Source organism: Corythoichthys intestinalis, chromosome 6, assembly GCF_030265065.1.
Source record: "Corythoichthys intestinalis isolate RoL2023-P3 chromosome 6, ASM3026506v1, whole genome shotgun sequence".
NCBI lineage: Eukaryota > Metazoa > Chordata > Actinopteri > Syngnathiformes > Syngnathidae > Corythoichthys > Corythoichthys intestinalis.
Window position 1 is genome coordinate 11576707 of NC_080400.1, and position 13895 is coordinate 11590601.

General features: G+C 41.4%; 1 protein-coding gene across 5 annotated transcripts in view; it reads left to right on the top strand.

The window, feature by feature from the left end:
- Nucleotides 1-13895, top strand: part of LOC130918015 (ryanodine receptor 1-like) — a 209063-nt gene that overhangs the window by 170178 nt on the left and 24990 nt on the right. For all 5 annotated transcript variants that reach the window (XM_057839859.1, XM_057839856.1, XM_057839860.1 and 2 more), the window contains 6 exons: nucleotides 2897-2985; nucleotides 3060-3188; nucleotides 3296-3400; nucleotides 5548-5629; nucleotides 10216-11522; nucleotides 11649-11743. In XM_057839859.1, coding sequence (XP_057695842.1) covers nucleotides 2897-2985; nucleotides 3060-3188; nucleotides 3296-3400; nucleotides 5548-5629; nucleotides 10216-11522; nucleotides 11649-11743 — 1807 coding nt within the window. The remainder of the gene's footprint in view (nucleotides 1-2896; nucleotides 2986-3059; nucleotides 3189-3295; nucleotides 3401-5547; nucleotides 5630-10215; nucleotides 11523-11648; nucleotides 11744-13895) is intronic.

Sequence of the window (13895 nt, forward strand, 5' to 3'; positions counted from 1 at the left end):
ACCTATTGAAAAAGTTGCAACACTCAGCGTAAAAAAACGGGATAAACAGTTAGCTTCTCCCTAGTTAGCTGGGTCGCTTGACCCAGATACGTGCGAGAGGCCCCAGTGTGGGGAGACCTAACACTAGCGACTTACTATGTTGTTACTAATTGCAGACAAATATAATTATATGTGCTATATCCTTTGCTGAAAAATATGTATTAAATAAAAATTGCATTATGTTTCATTTGTCAAGATTTTGAGTATGTTTATAAAACATTTCTCATATTTTTTTCGGAAAACAGGGATCCTGCATCTTAAAAACTAGTGTTGCACTGATACATTTTTTGGCTCCCGATACCGATTCCGAATCCAACTGTGTGGCCGATACTGTTCCAATACCACATTATTTTTTTTATAAAACAAAAATATATGTAAAATATTGTAATTTTCATATGTTTAAGAAAATGGGATTTTTTTAATTAGTTTAAAATCTATTGTTGCACCAATTTCTTTTTTTTTTTTTATTTACCTCCCGATACCTATTCCGAAACCTGGATTAGACAACTACAGTGAAAAATTCATTTAAATTCGGATCAGAAGGATAATTGGATGCCACACAATTGAATGTCTTTCATTGTCTTGCGAAGTGCAGTTCTCCATATTTACGGCGGCGTGTGCAGCTGGCAGCCATCTTTGGTACAGCAACCAGTGGTTGGGAACTAAATCTCTAGAACTAGATGTTTCTTAATGCCTTTTCACACTAGTGTTAGCGCAGCGTGAAGAGCGGTCCGCGGCAAGCGCAAAACGGGAAGAACCAGGTAGCCTGACGTCGTTTTTCATTGTTGCACAAGAAAATAGCGACTTTTCCCATTTCAAGGACTAGGTGGCATCATAATAGCCGTGTAAAGAGTTTTACTAGTTTCGATGAGAAGGTGGTTCATTTGTTGTTCGTGAACTACATTTCCACACAAACACACATTGAGGTACTATTTAGCTTAGCAAGGAGATGTATGAGAGTCATTTTTCAAGTGTCCCAGCGCTCGCGAAATTTTAAAAAGCACATTTATCAAGGTTTCGTCGGCGGTGATTTGCATTTTTCGTCCGCCGAAACAGCCTGATAGCACAGATACAGTGGGGCAAACAAGTATCTAGTCAACCACTAATTGTGCAAGTTCTCCCACTTGAAAATATTAGAGAGGCATGTAATTGTCAACATGGGTAAACCTCAACCATGACAGACAGAATGTGGGGAAAAAAACAGAAAATCACATTTTTTGATTTTTAAAGAATTTATTTGCAAATAATGGTGGAAAATAAGTATTTGGTCAAAACCAAAAGTTCATCTCAATACTTGATTATGTACCCTTTGTTGGCAATAACGGAGGCCAAACGTTTTCTGTAACTCTTCACAAGCTTTTCACACACTGTTGCTGGTATTTGGCCCATTCCTCCATGCAGATCTCCTCTAGAGCAGTGAGGTTTTGGGGCTGTTGTTGGGCAACACGGACTTTCAACTCCCTCCTCACCCCGTGGCGTCAAAATTATAAGAAGAACAGGGAGCAAAAATCCCAGAATCACACGGGGGGACCTAGAGAATGACCGACATAGATCTGGGACCACAGTAACAAAAGCTACTATCAGTAACACAATGCGCCGCCATGGACTCAAATCTTGCACTGCCAGACGTGTCCCCCTGCTGAAGAAAGTGCACGTCCAGGTCCGTCTGCGATTTGCTAGAGAGCATTTGGATGATCCCGAAGAGGACTGAGAGAATGTGTTATGGTCAGATGAAACCAAAAAAGAACTTTTTGGTAGACACACAGGTTCTCGTGTTTGGAGGAAAAAGAATACTGAATTGCACCATACCCACTGTGAAGCATGGGAGTGGAAACATCGTGCTTTGGGGCTGTTTTTCTGCAAAGGGACCAGGACGACTGATCTGTGTAAAGGAAAGAATGAATGGGGCCACGTATCGAGAGATTTTGAGTGAAAATCTCCTTCCATCAGCAAGGGCATTGAAGATGAGACGTGGCTGGGTCTTTCAGCATGACAATGATCCCAAACACACAGCCAGGGCAAAGAAGGAGTGGCTTTGTAAGAAGCATTTTAAAGTCCTGGAGTGGCCTAGCCAGTCTTCAGCTCTCAACCCCATAGAAAATCTGCAGAGGGAGTTAAAAGTCCAACGACAGTCCCAAAAAATCACTGCTCTAGAGGAGATCTGCATGGAGGAATGGGCCAAAATAGCAGCAACAGTGTGTGAAAAGCTTTTGAAGAGTGACAGAAAATGTTTGGCCTCTGTCATTGCCAACAAAGGGTACATAACAAAGTATTGAGATGAACTTTTGGTATTGACCAAATACTTATTTTCCACCATGATTTGCAAATAAATTCTTTAAAAATCTAACAATGTGATTTTCTGTTTTTTTTCCACATTCTGTCTCTCATGGTTGAGGGTTACCCATGTTGACAATTACAGGCATCTGTAATATTTTCAAGTGGGAGAATTTGCACAACTAGTGCTTGACTAAATACTTATTTGCCCCACTGTATATGTATGGCTGTCCCTCTGCTATTGGATGCTTTTTTGACTTCGGCACAGCGGCGCTCCCCGGCTCTCGGCGCAAATTCATTCAAACTTGCCGTTCCATGCAAAACTGCCGTTCGCCACTCACTTTTGCCGAGAAGTCCGTTCCCACATACACAATGAATGGGTTGTTGCTTAACCCCTCACACTAGGCTGCCACTTGTTTAAAACAGCCTTTAATCATTATTAGTACCGATACTAGTTCCAGCATTGGTGCAACACTATTAAAAAAACGTATGTAATAAAGTAAAAACTGAGTTCAGTTTTGTATTTCACTCTTAAAAATGAATTAAAAGCAGACATGACTCAACAAAAATTGTCAACCACTAGACTTCCAGAACTACCTGAGGACCCAGACAGGCAGCACCACCACCATCAACGTCATCATCTGCACGGTGGACTACCTCTTACGTTTACAGGTGAGCGCCTGTGACAAAATTTCCTCCCATAAAATCTGCTCTTTTGAAAATATTCTCATTGGCTGTTTTTGTAGGAGTCCATCAGTGATTTCTACTGGTACTACTCGGGCAAGGACATCATCGACGAGCCCGGCAAGAGGAACTTCTCCAAAGCCATGACGGTGGCCAAGCAAGTCTTCAACAGCTTGACGGAATACATCCAGGTACTCTTCGTATATGCTCCCTCTTTCATGTTCCAGTTAAAACGATGTCTATCAATTCCGATTTGACTTTTTCACTTTTAAAATTTCAAATCTGTGTGGTCCGTCAGGGTCCGTGCACGGGTAACCAGCAATCGTTAGCGCACAGCAGGTTGTGGGACGCCGTGGTGGGCTTCCTGCACGTCTTCGCTCATATGATGATGAAGCTAGCACAGGTAGGACACACATGATTTACATATTTTACATACAAGTTTTTTTTTTTACCTATACTCAGTTGTTTGCTGTTTTCTGGTACATTTTTCTATGGTTTCGTTGCTTACCTAAGATGGAAGCAAAGCCCTGGATAATAGGAAAGTAGTAAATGGTGTCAGCTAGGTACAGTATGTTCAAGTGATGCTCAAGCAAAAATGTGCACAGCATTACAGTATTATCCATTAACGAGTTAACTAGTTTTTTCTCCTGTTCCTATGATGGTATTGGCAGACTAAAGTATGTAAAGTATATCTATTTAGAATATTATAATACTCTGGATTTTTTTAACCTCTTTCCATACTAGTTTTTGTTGTTGTTGCCAGGTTGTTTTGATTTCTTTACTGGGAGGTTTTATTTTAATAAATTGAAATTTAGTGATCCCTCGCTACTTTACGCTTCAAACTTTGCACCCTCAACTCATCGCGTATTTTTTTTCATTTAAAAAATATATGAATAAATACAAATGAGCCATCCCGAGCCAATCACGTCGTCTCACTGTCCCTCCTGCTGCTCATCCCGATCGTTTTAGTTTGAGTATCTGCCGATCCCGATATTTCCCGATTCGATTGCTTTTTTTTTGCTCCTGATTCAATTCCAATCATTCCCGATAATTTTTCCCGATCATATACATTTTGGCAATGCATTAAGAAAAAAATGAATAAAACTCGAATATATACATTCAACATAAGTACTGTACTTGTTTATTATGACAATAAATCCTCAAGATGGCCTTTACATTATTAACATTCTTTCTGTGAGAGGGATCCACGGATAGAAAGACTTGTAATTCTTAAAGGATAAATGTGACGTTGTATATTGTGACTAAATAATGCCATCTAGTGTATTTGTTGAGCTTTCAGTAAATGATACTGTAGCCATGCCCAAATGCATGATGTGCAACCATGACTGTGCGTATTGGCACCTATTGATATATCTTCTCTGTGTTGGGAAATAACATAGGGTGTTAAGAATAAGATCAACTACTACCTTTCTTCCCCACATTGCTTTCCCACGATATTCCTAGATGTTGAGGGAGGGATTTTAAGGCTTAAGCCAATTAAAAAAAGGCTTCAAAGACTGCCAAAATTCATTCTACTCATTTTACGCTGCCTTTTAGCTCTATATATAGGTAAATCGACGCCATTATAGATTGAACGCGACAATGCGTGAGTGGGCCGTGCAGCGCATGCGTTAATTGCGTAAAATATTTGATATAAATTTGATAGCCCTACTTTAAGCCAAAACTAAAGACTCTGGATGAGTGTAAGACATTTTGTCTGTAACGTTAAATACAATTAGTAAAAGACTTGATATATATATTAAAAACAAGGCATATCCGATATTTTTTGCCGATTCCGATACTTTGAAAATGACGTGATCGGGACATCTTTAATGGTTATATTAAGTTATAGGATATAATGGCAATATTAAGGTTAATACAGTATATACAGCAGTCTGCTGGTGTCTTACCAGTGTTGTATTTTCAAGTCTGTTTAACTCTGTTTTGCTTAACTTGTGGCAAATATAACATAGAAAAATTCAAATTTAATGATAATGCTATATATAGAGAGAAAAATTGTAGGTAACATGTTCTGTATCCTTGATAGATGCATCCTGATTCAGGACAACAAAACGGCGTAAGATGTTTTTTGTTTTTTTTTGCCCACCACCCTAAGCAATACCATCCCATTTACTTTCATACTACTACATTTCATTTCATTTAAGTTATACTTTAACTGAATGATCACTACCAGGTCAGTTGGACTAAACATCTATTGCCGTCAGTGGTGCAGGAATATGATCATTCACTGCCAGGTTGTGGTCAGTTTCAGAAAATAAGCAGAGATATCAGAGTCTGTCTGTCTGTCCATCTTACTTCCATGTGTTTTTTTTTTTGCTGTGTTAAAAATGTATTCTTCTTTCTAATAACTGCAAACCCAGGATCATTTTTGGACTAGAACCCCCTTTGAGGTAGCGTTTTTAAGAGCCTTCCATCATGATTTTGGAATTAACAACCCCTCTCTAAGGGCCTGGATTATCCCAAACAGCAGACTCTTAAAGAATATTTTCTCTACTATTTGTTCTTTTCTGTATTTCGGCTTCTCTTCAGGATTCGAGTCAAATCGGGCTTTTGAAGGAGCTGCTGGATCTGCAGAAGGACATGGTGGTGATGCTTCTGTCTCTCCTGGAAGGTAAGGCATCACTATTAAGTGAAGTCACTACAGCTAAAATAAGCTAAGCTAACGGGACCGTAGATGAGCTGAGTACTATGCAAAACCGGCAGTAAAAGGTTGGCTGTTGTTGAGCAGAAGTGTCGCAATGTTGTAGCGTGTAGACTAAGCTTAAGAACTACAGTGCCTTGCAAAAGTATTCGGCCCCCTTGAATCTTGCAACCTTTCGCCACATTTCAGGCTTCAAACATAAAGATATGAAATTTAATTTTTTTGTCAAGAATCAACAACACGTGGGACACAGTCGTGAAGTGGAACAACATTTATTGGATAATTTAAACTTTTTTAACAAATAAAAAACTGAAAAGTGGGGCATGCAATATTATTCGGCCCCTTTAGTGCAGCAAACTCACTCCAGAAGTTCAGTGAGGATCTCTGAATGATCCAATGTTGTCCTAAATGACCGATGATGATAAATAGAATCCACCTGTGTGTAATCAAGTCTCCGTATAAATGCACCTGCTCTGTGATAGTCTCAGGGTTCTGTTTAAAGTGCAGAGAGCATTATGAAAACCAAGGAACACACCAGGCAGGTCCGAGATACTGTTGTGGAGAAGTTTAAAGCCGGATTTGGATACAAAAAGATTTCCCAAGCTTTAAACATCTCAAGGAGCACTGTGCAAGCCATCATATTGAAATGGAAGGAGCATCAGACCACTGCAAATCTACCAAGACCCGGCCGTCCTTCCAAACTTTCTTCTCAAACAAGGAGAAAACTGATCAGAGATGCAGCCAAGAGGCCCATGATCACTCTGGATGAACTGCAGAGATCTACAGCTGAGGTGGGAGAGTCTGTCCATAGGACAACAATCAGTCGTACCCTGCACAAATCTGGCCTTTATGGAAGAGTGGCAAGAAGAAAGCCATTTCTTAAAGATATCCATAAAAAGTCTCGTTTAAAGTTTGCCACAAGCCACCTGGGAGACACACCAAACATGTGGAAGAAGGTGCTCTGGTCAGATGAAACCAAAATTGAACTTTTTGGCCACAATGCAAAACGATATGTTTGGTGTAAAAGCAACACAGCTCATCACCCTGAACACACCATCCCCACTGTCAAACATGGTGGTGGCAGCATCATGGTTTGGGCCTGCTTTTCTTCAGCAGGGACAGGGAAGATGGTTAAAATTGACGGGAAGATGAATGCAGCCAAATACAGGAACATTCTGGAAGAAAACCTGTTGGTATCTGCACAAGACCTGCGACTGGGACGGAGATTTATCTTCCAACAGGACAATGATCCAAAACATAAAGCCAAAGCTACAATGGAATGGTTCAAAAATAAACGTATCCAGGTGTTAGAATGGCCAAGTCAAAGTCCAGACCTGAATCCAATCGAGAATCTGTGGAAAGAGCTGAAGACTGCTGTTCACAAACACTCTCCATCCAACCTCACTGAGCTCGAGCTGTTTTGCAAGGAAGAATGGGCAAGAATGTCAGTCTCTCCATGTGCAAAACTGATAGAAACATACCCCAAGCGACTTGCAGCTGTAATTGGAGCAAAAGGTGGCGCTACAAAGTATTAACGCAAGGGGGCCGAATAATATTGCACGCCCCACTTTTCAGTTTTTTATTTGTTAAAAAAGTTTGAATTATCCAATAAATTTTGTTCCACTTCACGATTTTGTCCCACTTGTTGTTGATTCTTGACAAAAAATTAAAATTTTATATCTTTTTGTTTGAAGCCTGAAATGTGATGAAAGGTTGCAAGGTTCAAGGGGGCCGAATACTTTTGCAGAGCACTGTATAAACCGATATGACCGGATGAACCGATAGTAAAGATAGATTTCGGCTATCGCGAGCACAAGAATCAGCTTCTAATGCTTAGTTCAATGCATTGCTTAATACGATAATAATTTAGCTTTTACCTCAAATGCTGTGCTTGTGTTAATCATCACGCAGCGCACTTCGATTGTGACAGCTGTCATGGTTGCCTCAACTTCCCATTTATTTAACCGCTAGTAGTCGCCGTCATTACCCGATCGTCACGGGCGTGTCATAACAACGCAAGAGCTAACAAAACCACTGTAACGCACGCTTCGTAGCGTTTTCTTCACAGCCCAAAACGTAACTAGTTGTGGCAACGAAGGAACATGTTAAAATAAAACAATGGACAGTTTGCACACCACGCCAGCGACGTGCAGCGATTGATTTTCAACGCACCCCGGAAAACAAAAGTCGGACTTTGAAGTAACGAAGGCAGCAAGATCTGTTCACATGGGACAGAGCTAGTGTGAAGCGGTACAAAGATGGTGATTTTTTAACCCTGAAAAATAACCCACTACAATGGTGGAAAGGGCGGCATATTGTTTCCACGAAACGCAGTCTACTTAAACATGAACATGTGGATCAGTTGATCTTCCTTAAGAATAATCTGCCCTTCAAAAAAGATATAGACAGTGATGAGGAATAAAAAATGTGGAAGCACAGGCATAAGTGAATGACTTTGCTGTGTATAAGGTTAAAGTAATGATTATAGATCTGTCTGTCTAAAATGCCGTGTCCCCCCCCCCCCCAGTTATAGATCCCAATCACCAACGCCACACAATCACATGATCGCTGTATTGTGCCGCCATATTGTCCGTCATTGTGTGTCCGTATTGTCAATGACTGTAGTTTCTGTAGTATAGGTGGATTCCCTTGCAAATTATGGAAGCCCGGTGCTTTCAGACGCTGTAAACTCATTGGATGAGTTGCATATAAGCCGTTATTTGGAAAAGCTTCAGTCGATCCATTCGCCAGATCCATATTTGACGCCCAAAACGATGTTTCCTCCCGTCCGGTCCCGTCCCGTGCGTCAGAGCTCGTCCTGAGATCACAAAATTTCCAAACACACTCCAGTTTATGTCACGATGAGGAGTTGGGTACCCAAAATCGGCACCGGCCCGAATATAAACAGACATTTGGTCAGCTGGGCGTCACCGTTGTCTCGATTGTAAAATGAAACTTGATCGACAACGGGCCAGTGTGAGCTGAAAAATAGTTGCCCCGCGTGAAATGTCCCCCCTGACGGGAGCGCTTATTTATAACGCTTCATGGACGCATTACAGTAATGGATTTACGACTGTAAGATCAATTTTAAATAATTAAATTACACAAAATGTTAGTACTGTATTTTAGTAACAAATCGTGGACTGGGCCACATAACCATCTTTGAACAGAAATGTACAGGTTTTCACGACCTTATCCCAATGACAATCACACAGGTATGACATCTATTAGTTCCAGCAGAGTATAATAATACATATTCACGTTACAAGAAAGTCGTTTCCGTGTGGGCGCTCCCGTCAGGGGGGACATTTCACGCAGGGCGGCTATTTTTGGGCACAGCACCTGTTGTTGCACTCACCTTCTTGCTTTTGCGCGACCGTGGCGACGAGCTTCTTAGTCTCCGTCTGATGAAGTCTGCGATCGTGTTGGCATCATATTGATGTTTTCGCCGCTGTCTGACGGCTGTCAACACAAACGCATCATGGGCCGAGATAAACAAACCGTGCTGCTTTAGAGATTTGCCCTTTTAACAATGGGCACACAGCAGCTACTAAAATGACCGTTTATCTTCTCTGTTTCTGCAACCAACCGCCACACATGCCTTCACCATTTTGATTAATCAATGTTAACGATTGTCAGGAAGGTTTTTTTGGTTCATTTACTAGGCGCTGATTCCTTAGACAAGCAGAAAAACACGCAGTAATTGGAGGAATGTACGTAGCGGTAATATGTAAACACGATGAGCTGACGGACAATATGGTGGCACCAGTCAGGGGGGAAGAGTTGTGATGTCACGTGATTGGGGTCTATACCAGTGGTAAAGCATAATTTATTATTTATTCATGATAACACTAGCAGGTTTAATTCTTTTTTTCTAGAGCTGCTGCATATAATTAATATTTTTAGCGTGTAAGATGTTTACGTTGAAAGTTTGCACTTAAATTACTTACCTATTGTGTTCAAAACACCAGGAAATACAGTAATTAAATTACTGCACATTATTGTTGTCTGTCACTGGAGTTTTATTTTATTATCAATCCCATCCAACAAAATGACGGTCATATAGTAAGCTTTATTATTATTATTTTTCATAAAAAAAAATAAAACATAACATTGGTATGAAATGTTGTTTAATTTAATCTTTAATCTTTTTTTATATGTTTAAAATACTGTACGAACACATACAACAAATGTTTACTATCGTATCGTTTTCACTCTGTATCGAACCGTATCGTTCTTAAACTGTATCAAATCGTATCGAATCGCTCGACCTTAAAAATGTATCGTTTTTTAATCGAATCGTGTGTTTCTAGATACATATCGAATCGGCTTCCTGCCAGAGATTCCCAACCCCTAGTGTAGACCTTTATGTCAGGGAGTTCTGGCAAGAAATTCTAACCACTTTCACCCCTGCGTTTACATTGTTAGACTTGGGAGTAGTTTTTGGTGCAAATTAGTACACTTCAGTTGGTTGGTTCTACTGGTCTGTAAAAATTAGTCAAAATGTTCAAAAATGTCAACTTGGATATGGAATATAAGTTATTCTGCCCTTACAGGCAACGTCGTGAACGGCACCATCGCCAAGCAGATGGTGGACATGCTGGTAGAGTCATCCAGCAACGTGGAAATGATCCTTAAGTTTTTCGACATGTTCCTCAAACTGAAGGACATTGTGGCATCGGACGCCTTCCGCGACTACGTCAGCGACCCGCGCGGGCTCATCTCCAAGAAGGACTTCTCCAAAGCCATGGATAGCCAGAAGCAGTACTCTCCCTCAGAAATCCAGTTCCTGCTCTCCTGCTCGGAGGCGGATGAGAACGAGATGATCAACTTTGAGGAGTTTGCCGACCGCTTCCAGGAGCCAGCCAAAGACATCGGCTTCAACATCGCTGTGCTCCTCACCAACCTGTCAGAGCACGTGCCGCACGACACGCGGCTGCAGAACTTCCTGGAGCAGGCAGAGAGCGTGCTCAACTACTTCCGCCCCTTCCTGGGCCGCATCGAGATCATGGGCGCCAGCCGTAAGATCGAGCGCATCTATTTCGAGATCAGCGAGGCCAACCGTAACCAGTGGGAGATGCCGCAGGTGCGCGAGTCCAAGCGCCAGTTCATCTTCGACGTGGTCAACGAGGGCGGTGAGAGCGAGAAGATGGAGCTCTTTGTTAACTTTTGCGAGGACACCATCTTTGAGATGAACATTGCCGCTTCCATCTCCGAGCCCGAGGGTGAAGTCGTTGAGGAGGAGGATGACGAGGAAGAGGAAGAAGAGGCGGCTAAGGAAGGAGACTCTGGCGAAGGGGAGGACGGCAACGGTGAAGAACCTGCGCCGGAGTCGGCGTCGGCCTTCGCGGACTTCTTAGCCAGCGTGGTCAACTTCTACAATATGTTCACCTTCCGGAACATGCGGCGGCGCTACCGCAAGCTGCGCAAGATGACTGTGAAGGAGATGGTGATGGGTCTGGCTACCTTCGTCTACACGGTCCTGATGGGAATCCTCATGTTCGTCTACGGTATCTGCAAGGGCTTCTTCACGCTCATTTGGAAAGCACTCTTCGGAGGAGGTCTGGTGGAAGGCGCCAAGAAGATGACGGTGACCGAGATCCTGGCTAGCATGCCGGACCCGACGCAGGACGAAGTGCACGGTGACCTTCCGCCGGAGCCGGGAGCGAGGGTGGTTCAGGACTCGGACGGAGTGGCGGACTTGGACGCTGTGGGTGGAGAAGAGGAAGAGGAGGATGGAGAAGAACGGGAAGGAGGGCGACTGCCTGGTTTCAACGCTCCTGGAGGACTCGGAGACTTTGGGGAGACAACGCCGGAAGAACCGCCCACTCCCGAAGGCACGCCGCTGCTCAAGAGGAAGCTAGTAAGTTCACGTAAAATAATGATGATAGACCTCCAACCTCCAATCGCTTCTTGTCCAATCATCCTTCTGATGTTAATTTAAGTGAGTTTACCTTGAGTAGATGTTTCATTGCATTCATTGCCACAGACTGCTGGAGGTGAAGGACAGGAAGAAGAAGGAGGAGGAGGAGGAGAAATTGCTGTCACTGAAGAAGAAGTTCCACCAGAAACGGAGAAAGCAGAGTAAGTAGTGGATTATGTATACCCTCGAGTTTCCACACCAAAAATATCGAAAATCCACAATCTAGTTAAATTCAGAAAAACACCGGCTACTTTTTGACAAAAAAGCCTAATTCATTTCCAATGGCACGTTCATAGTAACATACGGACATTGCTCATTCACTTCACATTATCGCTGAATAACACCCAGAAAAGTTTCTCCAGTCTTACTGATGTTCAACTTGGACCAATACAAAAAGTCTCCTTGGGTGAATCCACAAAAATACAATCTCCTTTAAATCTATTTAAACATTCAATTTTCAAACTGTTGTGCTTTCTTCTCTTGAAAAAACATTGGGAAAATCCCACCATAAAAAGCATACATTGGAGTAAATTGACTTAATGGTCAATGTTCTGTACCCACCAAAACTCCCCATTGGATTTGATTCAAATTAGCGAACATTTACAGTGATCCCTTGCTACTTCGCGTTTCAAACTTAGCGGCCTCAGTCCATTGCGGATTTTTTTCCAATTAAAAAATTAAAAAATAAATCCAGTATATTATAGAGATCATGTCCTGACCCAATCACGCAAAGCCTTTCACTCGCCCTCCTGCTGCTTTTCTTGCTCAGCAGGCAGCTGGAGTTGTTAAAGTTAACGATGATTGACAGGCGTTGAGGCTTTGAGAAGCTTTACCTGCAATGGCGTTGAGTCGTTTAGCTTGTTAAACACAAGCAATAGTGTGCTGTGGCAACTCATTGTGTGTGTGAGCAGCGTGAGCAGATTTGAGTGGACTCACTCAATGAAGCATTTAATAAAGACAAGCATTTTTCAACGTTCTTCTTGTTTATTGTTTATAATTCTTGTAAATAATTCAGTGGGACAGTAACATGTTTAATTTTTTTTTTTTTTTTTAAAGAAATTTTCACTAGATGACTAGAATAGCTGTTTGGAAAGACTTTGGATGAATCACCATCACCATAGTGTACAGTGATCCCTCATTTTTCGCGGTTAATGGGGACCAGAACCTGCCGCGATAAAAACCGCGAAGTAGCGCACCCCCCAATTTTTTTTTTTTTTTTTTTTTTTTGGTGTGTTTTTTGTGCTCATGTATTTATTCAGATTTAGCGTTGGAAAAAGATACATATAACACGTTTTTTCTCACTTTTTTCCCCAAAGTGATTTAAAAAATGTATATAAATAAATGGTTTTTAAGCACTTCAAATGTCATAATTATGATCAGTTTAAACATAACTGTCCAACCAAATCATTTTAGAACAAAAATAAAGTACTGTAGTAGAAAAATGCTTGGCTTTATTAAATGCTTCTATTTACCTAACATGGCTATGACTCTTGCAGTGACATGTAGAAATTTCAAACTCCTCATGATCACTTCTGGCATTTTTTTAATATGTCTCCAACGTCTCCACACACACACATTCATTCCAGCGCGGCTTCCTTGCAGAAACTGTTTAACGAGCTAAACGATGATTGACTCATTGCTCCGCTTTGATAACTGTTTCTTTGGCAAGATCAAAGACAACGAGCATCGTTAACTTTAATATGCAAGTGCTGCAGTGACTGTGAGGAACAAAGGACTGGAAGAGGGAGGGTGTGAGGCTGTGCGCAGAGCAGAAAGCAAGGCGTATGTGGATTAAAAAAAAAAAAAAAACTATCGCACGTGCTTGCGATGAGACTATCGCGCACATCGCGATGGCGATGTTTAAACGATATATCGTTCAGGCTTATTAAAAACTGTTTATTAAATATACATATGCATAAAAGGGTTTTGTTTTTGGGAAAGGAGAAAAACATGTCTTACATGTAGAGGTGCATGACTAATATTCGTCCGATAATTATCGGTCCGATTATAGGAATTATGACGTCATCCCAATAAATCTAATAACATTATACATTATTGGGCCTATTAATAATATTTTTGGCGCAGTGTTGGATTGGGATGTGAACATTTGTTTCCACTCCTGTTTTGCCAGTATGCAAAGTTTTGTTACTGTTCTAGAGGCCATATTTTTCCTTCACTGAGTTTTAAACCTTACTATGGCAATTAGCAAATGTTTGCATTTTACAGTGTTATGTTTACAAGTTCTTGAGAGGCCTTTTGGTTATTGATAGGCTTGCTGTTGTATAATTGCCAGGTTAAGAAAGTTGTTTCATG